The sequence below is a fragment of the Mastigoproctus giganteus genome, chromosome 2 (assembly GCF_048544385.1).
Source record: "Mastigoproctus giganteus isolate SK-2022 chromosome 2, ASM4854438v1, whole genome shotgun sequence".
NCBI lineage: Eukaryota > Metazoa > Arthropoda > Arachnida > Uropygi > Thelyphonidae > Mastigoproctus > Mastigoproctus giganteus.
This window is the reverse complement of record NC_143576.1, coordinates 225,036,741-225,051,002: the sequence shown is the minus strand read 5'-3', so window position 1 is coordinate 225,051,002 and position 14,262 is coordinate 225,036,741. Positions and strand designations below refer to the sequence as shown.

Genomic DNA, 14,262 nt, shown 5'->3' with positions numbered 1-14,262 from the left:
ATATATATCACACTATCCACATTATCTGTGCATCCCTCCCAATAATTTAATTCTTCCTTGAATTTATTCAGACTACCAGCTTCCACAATAACAGATTGAAGTTTGTTCCAACACTCAACCACCTGTTAGCTGAAGGTAAAATTCTGTGCATCTATCCTGTAACCATACTTCTTAAATTTTAATTTATTCCCCCTCGTGTGTAGTCTGAGCAGGAGGAAAACAGGCATCAGCATTGAACTTTTCAATGCCTCAGACATACCATTCTCACAAACAACCCTTCTAAGTACATGGGTGAAGTGAGAGGTCCTTTAGGCACTTCAGATCACAACTTTGTGATTGTCTCTTCTCCAATGGAACCTTTATCTCATGGGGCTATTTCCAACCTCTTGTTGTTTGGCATTACAAGAATGCAAAATGGGATGACCTGCGAGACTACTTTTTCTTCTTTTCCTTGGTCGGATTACTGTTTCAAAACTTCTGATGTCAACGTTTGCTCACATCGTGTCAGTGAAATTATTCTTGCAGGAATGAAATCCTTTATCCCACACTCCACTTTAAAATCTCGTCCTTTATCTAAACTTTGGTTTTCCAATAAATGTGCTAAGGCTGTTCAAGAGAAGAATGTTGCATATCATAATTGGCTTGTTTCTAATTCTTCAGTTTCATTTTCTGCCTACACCAAAGCTCGCAGCAGTTATTAATCAGTCCAAACTAGAGTTTGAACAGGCTAAGAGTAGAAAACTTGCTTCTTGCCCTAATGGTAGCCGAGCATTCTGGTCTCTTCCCAAAGCTATTGGCAGCAACTTTTGCTCATCTCTGCTCCCACCTCTGTCCAAACCAGATGGTTCTGTTGTCACTTCAGCCAAGGAAAAAGCTGACCTGCTAGCATCCCATTTTTCTTCCAACTCATGTATTAATGATCTTGGTAAAACACCTCCCACCATTCCCAACATGCTCCATTCAATGCCTCCTGTGGTCTTCCGTCAAAAAGATATCAGAAGGATTTTGATGAATCTTGATGCTAAGAAAGCTTCAGGTCCTGATGGTATTTCTCCACTTGTTCTCAAAACCTGTGCTCCTAAACTTACTCCTATTCTTTGCCGCCTTTTTTCACTTTCTTATTCCAAAGGTGTTTTTCCTTCTGCTTGGAAATTTGCTCATATCTAGCCAGTTCCTAAAAAGGGTGACAAATCCCTCCCATCCAATTATCATCCCATTGCAATTACTTCTACTCTTTCTAAAGTAATGGAGAAATCAATTAACTGCCAACTCTTAAACTACCTAGAAACCTTCCATCTGATAAACAATCGCCAGTATGGATTCTGTCAGAGTCGATCCGCTGGTGATATTCTGGCTTATGTTACCCATTTATGGACTAATTCAATGGCAAGGTTCGGTGAAACACAAGCAGTTTCTCTTGACATCTCAAAGGCTTTTGATTGTGTTTGGCATAAAGGTCTTCTAAACACTTCCATCTTATGGTTTGTCAACTGTTTTTAGTAATTGGTTATCCAGTTTTCTCTCTGATCGTTCACTGAGGGTGATGGTTGATGGCTCTCTGCCTTCTAACTTCTCCACTAATGCCGGTTCAGTTCCCCCAAGGTTCAGTTCTTTCCCCCACTCTTTTCCTCTTGTATATTAATGACCTTCTTCCGCTGACTGGAAATCCTATCCATAGTTTTGCCGATGAAAGCACATTGCATTCCTCTTTCCATTTTGAGAAACCTTGCCCTGTTCAATCAGCTTCAACTTCTCAAATCTGCTACCAATTCCTTAAATGCCGATCTTCAGATAATGCTCCAGTGGGGCAAAGACAACTTAATTGATTTCAACCCTTCTAAAACTCAGTCTTGTCTTATATCTCGCAAAAAGGATTCTTCTGCTCCTATGCTTATCTTTAGTGACACTCCGATTTCTAGGCAAAATGATATATCTCTTTTGGGGATTACCCTGACTTCTACTCTCTTGGCACAAGCACCTTACAAATATTGCTTCCTCCGCATCTAAAAAACTTCGTTTTCTCTTTCGCTCTCGGTGTTACTTTTCTTCCAAACAGCTGCTCACTCTGTATAAATCGCAAATCCGCCCAGCCATGGAATATTGTTCCCACAACTGGGGTGGTGCCCCCAAAACCTCTCTCAGGCTTGATTCCATTCAGAAGAGGGTAGTTAGGTTAATTAATGATTCATCTCTAACAGTCTCTCTCCACTCGCTTTCTCATAGATGTACTGTTTCTGCTGCATGCCTCTTCTACAGATACTTCCATGGGCACTGTTCTTCTGAATTGGCTTCTATAATTCCCGCTCTCTCTTTCAAAACAGTCCGAACACGTGCCACCACCAGCTAACATCCATTTCTGTCCAACTTCAAACCTACAGAACCGACTTTTCATCTTCCTCATTTATTCATTCAACTGCTGTTTTCTGGAACATCCTTCATACGTATTTCCTAAAAATTACAGTCTACAGAAGTTCAAGTCCAATGTCAACAAATATCTTCTTTCGTCTTCTCAACCTCCAACCCAAGCACGGTACTAAGTACTATAGGTTCTAATACCTCTCGTGTTTGGGGATCACATAAAAAAAAAAAAAACCCAGACTTCCTTGCAGGTACCCAGTCTGCAAAAGTGCAATTTTCAGAACTGAATCCTCTTGGTAAGATCGCCTGTTCCAGCAGACCCTCATCCTTTCTAAAATGAGACCTATATGCTCAAGATGCTACCTAACCATTGCTTTATACAATTGGATAATCACCTCTTTATCCTTGCTAGAAACATTCCTGTATACAATTGACAAAAACCCATGAGCTATCCTGGCATCTTGCCTCCACTGCTCTAAGCTTCATGTCTGACTGTGCAGTTATCCCAAAGTCTTTCAATTTCCAATACCCAAGCATAGTGCCACACAATTGGTACATTACACTAGGATTACTGTTACCCATATGCAATCCTTGCATTTCTCAGTGTTAAACTTTAATTGCCATTTTTCAGCCCATCTGCCTAACTTTTCCGATTTTGTTGTAGTAGCTTACCTTGGTTACTGCCATTAACCACCCTGCCAACATTTGTATCATCTCCCAAGTTCAAATTTAGCCTGATATACTTTCCTTAAAATCAGTAATAAATATACAAAAGTACAATGGGCCATCACAGAACCAGGGGAATTTCACTAATAACATAAGTCCATTGATAATAATTTTGTAATCTCCCACTCAACCATCTCTTTATCTGTAGCAGTAACTTGCCCTTAATGCTGCTATGTTCCAATTTGTTCAGCAGTCTTATGTGTAAACAGTTAAGTTTTCCCTGAATTCCAGGTATGATAGTAAAATTATTTTTTGCATCCAGTTCCTTTGTTACTGCATCCTAATATCCAGTCAGATTGGTTAGACAAGATTGCTCCTTAACAAATCTATGTTGTGACATGCAATATAATTGCATGTCTAGTAACTGCTTCATAGTTAATTGTTGAAGGTTTGGTTCATTCTTTTGTAGCCTCTTTCAGGTATGAGATAAGTAATACTGCATGAACCAGAGGCCTTACTCTTTTAAAGACAATTTTTTTTTTTTTTTTTATTATGTTTAATATGGTCCACAGATGTTTGCTGGAAGCTGATTTTCTCTTACACCACAGGGTTAAAACACTGCATCCCCTACCCCATTTTTCTTCATTTGGTTAATTGCAAGTCTTGAATCCTTTTCATCTATTGTCCAGATGTCTCTTCTGGTTGATGGCCCATTTTTGGTATATGCAAGATGTGCGAAGACCCCACCAGGTTGTCACTGTCTGTGATATTTGCATTGCCACAATGCTGACTATCTCACACACTAAAAGTCACTAGTTGTGCTGTTGGCTAACCCTCTTGCTGCATTGAATGTGCTCATTCACACAATTCCTCATTAACTGGTGACTTGCTTTATTTAGTCTGGTATGGACATCTTTTCTGACAATACAAGTGATCCATTGGATGATGATAGATCTGTATCTAATAAACAGGCTGCCCAATACACAGATTTAAAATCACCAAAACATGCAAAAAAATATTTAAAAGCAGTTTTTGGAGGCTTGCTGAAACTCTAGAACAAAACGAAATTGAACAGTGGATTGCATCCAATATAGTAGTAGTACAGCAGGTCCTCGTTATAACGCGGTTCGCTTTATACTGATTCGCTATAATGCTGTTCTTACATTATAACCTATATCTGACTATAACGCTGTCACAAATCACTATAGCACTCTTTTACAGACTGCATTTTTGGCGTATTTAATGAAATTGTTTCATTTGAGGGAGTAGATAGCTTTAAAATGAAAAGAAAAACAGTATTAAAATGTTACCTACGCAGACTTGAGAAATTTTCCCATGACCAGTGAAATTTTTTTCGCAAGCTAATTTAATTGCAGTACAGTGACTTATGTAGTTCTGATATCAACATTTTAAAAAATGATCAATATTGGTTATGTGCATTTATCTGAAGTCTATTCTTTACTCAGTACAGTATTAGACATCATGTGTAACGGACAATTTACTCAAACATTGTATCATAATGCAACGAACACAGTTACATTGTCGAAGAGAATGGTGGATAAGAATGAAAAAGCAACATCTGGACACAGTACGAAGATTACAAATGTAAGAAAAAAGACAATTTGAAAATTAAATTAAGACGTTTTGAAGCTAATCGATTCCGGTCAACAACAAGTGGATGTATGCTGTAATTTAGGACTGGCAGGTTTAACAATGGGCCCTGCACAGAACCAGGGGAATTTCACTAATAATATAAGTCCATTGATAATCACTTTGTAATCTCCCACTGAACCATCTCTTTATCTGTAGCAGTAACTTGCCCTTAATGCCGCTCTGTTCCAATTTGTACAGCAGTCTTATGTGTAAACAGTTGTAAAAAATAAGAATTAATTTTAGCAGTGGAAAGACAGCTGTTCCACTGCAAGCAACAAAGGCTAAGCCGGCTATTAGGATTGAAATGAAGAGACTTTAATTTTATTGAAGATAATATCCAATGCAGAATTCAGTTAAGTTAAATATAAAAAAAAAAAAAAAAAAAAAAGAGGGAGATTAACCTATATGATGATCTGAAGAAAACTTACCAAAAAAAGAAAAGAAAAAAAGTGGAACATTTAAAACTAGTAAAGGCTGGTTGAATGGATTTAAAATCCAGAGAGAAGCTGCAAGTGCAGATCAAAGAGCCGAAACATTCAAAAAAACTTCTTAAAAAATTATAGAAGAGGGGTATTATGTGTTATACTTCAAGTTTTTAACAAAGATGAACCAGGACTTTTTTGGAAATGAATGCCTAAAAGAAGTTTCATATTGAAAGAAGAAAGAAACATGCCCGGTTACAAAGCGGCGAAGGATCGGTTGACTTTATTGTTGGGTGGTAACGCTGCAGAGGACTTAAAATTAAAACCCCTTTTAGTTTACCAGGAAGAGGCCAAAGTCCAAATGCAAAATCGACACATTTTTCATAATTAAATTAAATTAAATCAATTTAGATTAATTAAATTCGTGATTTTAATTGGAATTTTAAGTTTAATTTTGATAACGCAAGTAGTTACCATATAATTATATGTATGTAATGCAGAATATTTTATATGTAGAAATATTTGAATATTAAATATTTTGACTGACATTTGTGCATCTTTTCACTACCATTTATTATTGATTAAGAAATATCCTATGGCACCGAACGCAACTCACAAATACATGATGTCTTATAGGTATACATAATGTGGCACCTGCTTAGCACAGATTTACTTGACACTCTGTTGTTAAGTAGGGGTCACCTGTAGTGGCATGCGATGCAAGAAAGCAAGTGTATGAGCTTATGCAGCATCAGCCAAAAAAAACACCATTCCCTCCAAATGCCTGTCCAGTTCCTCCCTAAATTTATTTAACCTATCAACTTCCACAACAACAGATGAAAGTTTGATCCAGCAATTAACCACCCGCTGGCTAAAGGCAAATTTCCGCACATCTTTTCTACATTTGTCTTTTCTTAATTTGAATTTATGCCCCCTTAGGTTCGTAATCTGAACAAGTGGAAGAATCCCATCAGAATTCAGTGTGCTCAACCCAATCAAGGCCTTGTACACCTCAATCATATCACCGTGCAGGTGCCTATTCTCCAGCCACTGCAATTTGCAGATCTTGAGCCTCTCTTGGTAAGAGGATCCCTTCATTCCCCTCACCAATCTTGTTGCCCTTCTCTGTACATGCTCAAGCAAATCTTCATCCTTCCAAAAATGAGGCCTCCAGACCTGTATGCGGTACTCAAGGTGTGGCCTGACCATTGCCTTATACAGAGGGACAATCACCTCATTTTCCCTGCTAGCAAAATTCCTATATATCATTGGCAAAACCCCATGACCTGCCCTGGCAGCCTGTCTGCATTGCTCAGAGAACTTCATATCTGACTGCACAATTACTCCCAGGTCTTTTTCATTTTCTACTACCTTAAGTGTAGTACCACACAGTTGGTACTTTTCTCTCGGGTTACTTCTACCCATATGCAGCACTTTGCATATGTCAAGGTTAAACTTCAGTTGCCACTTCTCAGCCCATCTGCCCAAATTTTCCAGATCCTGTTGCAGTAGCACACTGACATTACTGTCATTAACAACCCTGCCAACCTTTGTATCATCTGCAAACTTTGACACTAAACCTGATACACCTTCATCAATATCATTGATAAATATACAAAACAACAGAGGACCCAACACTGAACCATATGGGACTCCACTAATAACATTACTCCATTAAGAGCAGCACCCATTGATTACCACCCTCTGTCTTCTCCCACTCCACCATCCTTTTATCCATTGTAGCAACTTACCCTTAATACCATTCTGCTCCAATTTGTACAGTAGTCTTCCATGTGCAACAGTGTCAAAAGCTTTCCTGAAATCCAAGTATATGATATCAAACTTATTTTTTGCATCCAGTTCCTTTGTAACCACATCATAATATCCTATCAAATTTAACAGACCAGACTTTCCCTTAACAAACCCATGCTGTGTCTGAATTATTGCTGCAGTTTTGCAGCAATAATTCAGACTTGTAACAGTGAAGAAAAATGCATGGGATGCATATAAATTATCAAGCGACTCAGAAGCCTATGGGAGATATAAGCTAGTCTAATCAGGTCACAAAGCAGGTTAGGCAGGCAAAGTCCGATTATGAGAAATCCTTGGCAAAAGATGCTAAGAAAAACAGCAAGGATTTCTTTACTTATATAAACTCTAAAAGGAAGGAAATGAATCTGATTGGTCCACTTGATATCGATGGTTTGACTGTTGATGATCCTGCTCAGATAGCAAACAAACTGAATAAGTATTTTGCATCTATATTCACACATGAGGAATTATTATGGTTTTAAAATGGCAGAAGGTTATCAAATTGTAGCAGGGTACTTAATGATTTTGTAATAATTGAGAGCAAAGTGGAGGAGAAATTGTTGAAGTTAAACTTAAGAAAAGCATCTGGGGGTGGATGGGATCTATCCAGTTATATTAAAGGAGGTGGCTAAGTAACTAAGCAAACCCTTAGCCATAATTATGAGAGCATCCTTGGACTCAGGGGAGGTTCCCACAGACTGTAGATGTGGAAATGTATCCCCAATCCACAAAGGGTGAACGAAGGGTGACAAGAGTAATTACAGACCAATTAGTTTAACTTCTGTTCCGGGTAAAATAATCGTCACTGGTTAAAGATGCATTGCAGGATCATCTAGACAAGTCTGCAGCAATAATTCAGACACAGCATGGGTTTGTTAAGGGAAAGTCTTGTCTGACAAATTTGATTCATTATGATGTGGTTACAAAGCAACTGAATGCAAAAAATAATTTTGATATCATATATTTGGATTTCAGCCAAGCTCTTGATACTGTTGCACATGGAAGACTATTGTACAAATTGGAGCAGAATGGTATTAAGGGTAAATTGCTACAATGGATAAAAGGATGGTTAATTGGGAGAAGACATAGGGTGGTAATCAATGGATGCTGCTCTTCGTGGACTAATGTTATTAGTGGAGTCCCACAGGGTTCGGTGTTGGGTCCTCTGTTGTTTTGTATATTTATCAGTGATATTGATGAAGATATCAGGCTAAGTGTTGAGGTTTGCAGATGATACAAAGGTTGGCAGGGTTGGTTATGACAGTAATGGCAGTGTGCTACTGCAACAGGATCTAGATAATTTGGGCAGATGCATTAAGAAGTGGCAACTGAAGTTTAACCTTGACAAATGCAAAGTACTGCATATGGGTAGAAGTAACCCGAGAGAAAAGTACCAAATGTGTGGTACTACACTTAAGGTGGTAGAAAATGAAAACGACCTGCGAGTAATTGTGCAGTCAGATATGAAGTTTTCTGAGCAATGCAGACAGGCTGCCAGGGCAGGTCATGGGGTTTTGTCAATGATATATAGGAATTTTGCTTGCAGGGAAAAGGTGATTGTGCCTCCGTATAAGGCAATGGTCAGGCCATGCCTTGAGTACTGTGTACATGTCTGGAGGCCTCATTTTAGGAAGAATGTCAATTTGTTTGAGCGTGTACAGAGAAGGGAACAATATTGGTGAGGGGAATGAAGGAATCCTCTTAGAGAGAGAGAGAGAGAGAGAGAGAGAGAGAGGGGGGGGGGGCAGGCTTAAGTTCTGCAAATTGCAGTGGCTGGAGACTATGCACCTCCACAGTGATCTGATTGAGGTGTATAAGGCCTTGAATTGATTGAGTACGCTGAATTCTGAGGGGATCCTTCCATTTGTTCAGATTACAAACCTAAGGGGCATAAACTCAAATTAAGAAAAGACAAATGTAGAAAAGATGTGCGGAAATTTGCCTTTAGCCAGCGGGTGGTTAATTGCTGGATCAAACTTCCATCTGTTGTTGTGGAAGTTGATAGGTTGAATAAATTTAAGGAGGAACTGGACAGGCATTTGGAGGGAATGGTGTGTGTTTTTTTTTTTTGGCTGATGCTGCATCAGCTCATACACTTGCTTTCTTGCATCACATATCACTACTACTTTCTAGATGATCCTGCAATGCATCTTTAACCAGTGACTCCCTTATTTTACCTGGAATAGAAGTTAAACTAACTGGTCTGTAATTACTCGCGTCATCTTTCGATCCCCCTTTGTGAATTGGGGATACATTTCCACATCTCCAGTCCGTTGGGACCTCCCCCGAGTCCAAGGATGTTCTCATAATTATGGCTAAGGATTTTCTTACTTCCTTTGCTGCCTCCTTTAATATAACTGGATAGATCCCATTCCCCCGAGGTGCCTTTCTTATGTTTAACTTCAACAATTTCTCCTCCACTTTGCTCTGTTATTACAAAATTGTTAAGAACCCTGCTACAATTTGTTAACCTGCCATTTTCAAACCTTAACTCGTGTGAATGTAGATGCAGAATACTCATTCAGTTTGTTTGCTGTCTGAGCAGGATCATCAACAGTTGAACCATTGATATCAACTGGACAAATCAGATTCATCCCCTTCCTTTTAGAGCTTATATAAGTAAAGAAATCCGTGCTGTTTTTCTTAGCATCCTTTGCCAAAGATTTCTTGTAATCTGCTTTTGCCTTCCTAACCTCCTTTTTGACTTGATTACAGACTAGCTTATATCTGCCATAGGCTTCTGAGTCGCTTGACAATTTATATGCATCCCATTCACTTTTATTCTCTGTGACGAGTCTCATTAGTTCATTTGATAACAATTTAGGCCTAAACCTTGAACACTATTTCTAATAGGTATGAAACTTTTAGTATCTTCTATGATTAATTCCTTGAATGCCTCCCACTTAGAATTTGCTGTTGGTAACATCATCAGTTGGTCCCACTGTACTCACCTTTACAGAAGCAAAAACCCTTTCCTTTACCCCCGATGGTAATTATATCTTTATGTAAATCCCACATCAGTACATTGTGATCACTGCCACCTAGTGGTTCCCTTATCTGCAAATTTTTAATACATGAATGATCACTGCTGATAACCAGATCAAGAGTATTACCCTCTCTGGTTGTTTCTCGAACATTCTGCAGAAAATCATCCACTAAATCCCCAAAAGTCTTATTAGTGTGAGTGACCAATCCACAAGTTCCAGTCAATATCTCGGAAGTTAAAATCCCCCATTATAAGACATTCTTATTTACTAGCCCACTATTTCTCTGTAGACTTGTTCATTGTAATCATTCGAATCATTAGGCCTATAGCACACTCCTACTCTTATTTTTGTTTTCGTAGTGCTTATGTCACACCAAACTGACTCAACACTGGACTGTTCATCTATATCAACTGGATGCACTTCTTTTGATTTTGTTTTTCTTAATTAACAGCATAACACCTCCTCTCTTCCTATCCTGTCTATCCTTTCTGTACACATTGTGCTCCCTAATTCTGCATTCCTAATATGTGTGACACCATGTCTCTGATATCCCAGCAATATCTGACTTTGATGTCTTGACCAACATTTCAAATTCATCAAATTTATTTACTATACTTCTAGCGTTGGTATAAATGTACCTATTAAAAAATGAAATTGAAATGTTTCATTCTTGATTTAGTATGGTCTAGTGATAGTTATATTAAGTGACTTGTTAGAGAAGTAATGTGAATTTTTTTTTTTTGTCCTGCTTCCATTCTTTCATAATTTAATAAGAGCAAAATTATCAATCTGATGTTATACAAGCAGTCCTCTGTATTATTTATGTCAGTCTGCATTTGTTACCAGCAGACTATCACCCATATTAATTTTTAATACAACATGTAACGAAGTTGAGGTACTGAATTAATATTTGGAAATTAGACTTATTAGCCATTCAGATGGGGATCATCTTGGAATTAGTCTTTTTGATACTATACACTTCCAGGGCACAGTAAGGTTTGCAGAAGCATTCCCAGTTGGCTTCTTTTTTGAATTGCTAATGTTTCCTGTGTCGTATTATGAACAGTTTCCCCCAGTCATTACAAACTGGTGACCTTTCGAATGGGCTTTAAGCTTAGGGGAGGAATCACAGGGGGTTCAATCTATTGAGTTTGGTTAATGGGGGATGGAGTGCTTTGCAAGAAATTCTTGAATGGAAAGTGTGATGATGCAATCAGGAATGAAAACCATGCTTCTTGTTGCCTTCAATCTCAGAGGATTTATTATGGCTGAATATATCCCACCAAATCATACTATCAATCAAACATGCAACATTGAAGTTGCATGAAAAAAATATATTTTAAGGAAGACACCTGAATTTTGGAAGAATGGTTGGATGCTCCAGCACACTGTGCTATGTTCACCAATTTCTGACAAAAAAAAAAAAAAACCCTCTGTGTAAACATGCACCTTACTTTCCAGATCTATCTTTCTTGTAACTTTTTTCTCTTCCCATAAACTGAAAAGTGTACTTAAGGAACCAATTTTCAGCCCTTTTGAAGACATTCAGAAAAAACAACTGAATTCCTTAATGGGCTTGCAGAAGAAAGACCGCCAGAAATGTTTGTGTTTGTAAGGTACATATGAACATTGTGTGCAAGCCCAAGGTTGCACACAATGTTACATATTTATTTTTGGTGCAAAATTAATTTATTTCACCAGTCTCTTTATTTAATAGCACCACTTTGCAACTGGAACTTAGAATTGCTTCTCATTAATTTCACTTTAAGTGAGGAAAACCACAAAGTCAACCTCACAGAAAGAACTTACGTATCTCTTCAACTTTACATATAGATAACACTTTTTTGCACAACGGCAGAAACTATGATTAATACACAAACAAAATCAAAGCATTCACTTCCAGTTTCTGTACTATTATGCGATTGCTTATCCATGTATTTGATGTGAGCACTAGCAACAACTCTTTTGTGGTGAAAAATTGAAATATTGTCAGTTCATAAAGGTTGTGAGGTAGGTGAACAAACAAGTATGTACGCATGTTAAGTACAAAATGCTTTGAATGAGAAGAAATACAATGAATATATCTGTTTAAACTAAATGGATTAGTTTTTTTTTTTTTATGAAAACTCCAACACAAGAGGTATTAGAACCTATAGTACTTAGTACTGTGCATGAGTTGGAGGTTGAAGATGAAAAGTATGTTGAAATTAGACTTGAATTTCTGTAGACGTAATTTTCAGGAAATACGTATGAAGGAAAGTTGGTTCTGTGAGTTTGAAGTTTGGACAGCAAATGGATGTTGGCTGGTGGTGGCACATGTTCAGACTCTTTTGAAAGAGAGAGTGGGAATTATAGAAGCCAATTCAGAAGAACAGTGTGCATGAAAGTATCTGTAGAAAAGGCATGCAGCAGAAACAGTACATCTATGAGACAGAGTGGAGAGACTGTTAGAGATGAGTCATTAATTGATCTAACTGCCCTCTTATGAATGGAATCTGAGGGAGGTTTTGGGAGCAGTGCCCCAGATGTGGGAACAATATTTCATGGTAGGGCAGATTTGCGACTTGTACAGAGTAAACTTCTGTTTAGAAGAAAAGTAACGGTGAGAGCAAAAGAGAAAACCAAGTTTTTCTAGATGCAGAGGAAGCAATATTTGTAATGTGTTTGTGCCAAGAGAGATTAGAAGTCAAGATAATCCCAAAAAGAGATACCATCTTGCCTAGAAACCAGTGTCACCAAAGATAAGCATAGGAGCAGAAGAATCCTTTTTGCGAGATATAAGAAAGGACTGAGTTTTAGGATTGAAATCAACTGAGTTGTTTGTCTCACTGGAGGATTTAAGGAATTGGTAGAAGATATTCGAGAAGTCCTAACATTACAAAGAGTTTTCAGTAAGTATAACACTTTTACCTATATATATATATATATATATTTGTAAGAATTTTTTACAAATAATGTAACAGTATAATGGCTTATGGACCACGGACACTGCCAAAAATTAGGCAGAAAGAACCCAATGACTGTAATGGATACATACGTTTGTAGGTAGAAAGGAATAGGTAAAGGGCTATCAGAACTGAAATTGTAATTACAGAGAAGAAAGAAGGGATAGAAGATAATAAGTAAATTAAAATTACTAAATGCTGTCTATCCTATGACTTCAAAGCCTTTTTTGAGGGCCAGCTGCTGAAATCAAAGGAAAGAACAGCAAGAAGTAAGGTCTGTTTCTGACACGAAATATTTGCAGCACGTGATAATTTGAAAAGCTGGTATGAGGGTTAATGTTTATTAATTATAAGGCATATATGTATAGTTAATGGCTGACCCTTATTATAAGGTATACATATATTTCATGGGTCAGCCATGAAATATGTATGCATTATAATTTTAACTTTAACCTTCATACCGGCTTTTCAGATCTACCACATGCTGTGAACATTTCACGTCAGAAATGGGTCTTACTGTTCTTTCCTTCGATTTCAGCGTCTGGCCCTCGAAAAAGGAGTTTGTCATAAGATACAGAGCATCTAGTACTTCTTATTACCTTCTATCCCTTCCTTGTTTGCCATAGTTACAATCTTAGTTCTGATAGCTCTTTACTTGTTCTCTGTCTGTCTAAATGAAAACAAATACTATGAATATATCTGATTAAACTAAATGGATTAGTTTTTTTTTTTTTTTTTTTTTTACAAAAATTCCTGTCTGTCTTAAATTTTATTCTGAAATGGTATAGTTATAATAATTTAAGAAACTTGAGCACATATTTACTCATTCTTTTCTTTTCTCCCCTCCCCCAATAGGGTCGATGTTCATCGTAAAGAGAATGCAGGGAGTTTGGAAAAGGTAAACTTCTCAATATAGATGAGGACTAAACTTTAGGCAGTTATCTTTCATAATAATACATATTCCTATATATGAAATTTTACAAGTAGATTATGGCAGAAAGGAAATACCTAATGCTGTTATTGAAGGTTTCCCCCTATTGGAACTAAAATTACAGTCTTGTATTTGACCTGATGGTCAAATTTATTCTTAGTATGACATAGCCTAGTGGGACTAGCACCACACACAATTGATTTGAGTGTGGTTCAAGCTCATGTTACTGCTAAATATAGTTAAATACAATTGTATTCCTTGTCGAAATGATTAATTGTAAACTTCAGTCCTAGTGGCCTTTGTCTGAGAACACAGTGGCAACCACTCTGTGTCCTCAAATAGGTGAGGTGCAGAAGTTTCCAAGAATAATGTTGTTGGTTTTCTGATTTTTATCCTAAAAAAAAAAAGTCTCCTTTTTGTGTTAAGGAGACACCTCTGTGTGTTGATTAATAGACAACAGCCCCACAGGTCATTTCCTGGTATACTGA

General features: G+C 37.5%; 1 protein-coding gene across 1 annotated transcript in view; it reads left to right on the top strand.

The window, feature by feature from the left end:
- Imp (IGF-II mRNA-binding protein) overlaps window positions 1–14,262 on the top strand; it is a 243,117-nt gene that overhangs the window by 149,756 nt on the left and 79,099 nt on the right. The window contains exon 8 of the mRNA XM_090390190.1: window positions 13,699–13,741. Coding sequence (XP_090246316.1) covers window positions 13,699–13,741 — 43 coding nt within the window. The remainder of the gene's footprint in view (window positions 1–13,698; window positions 13,742–14,262) is intronic.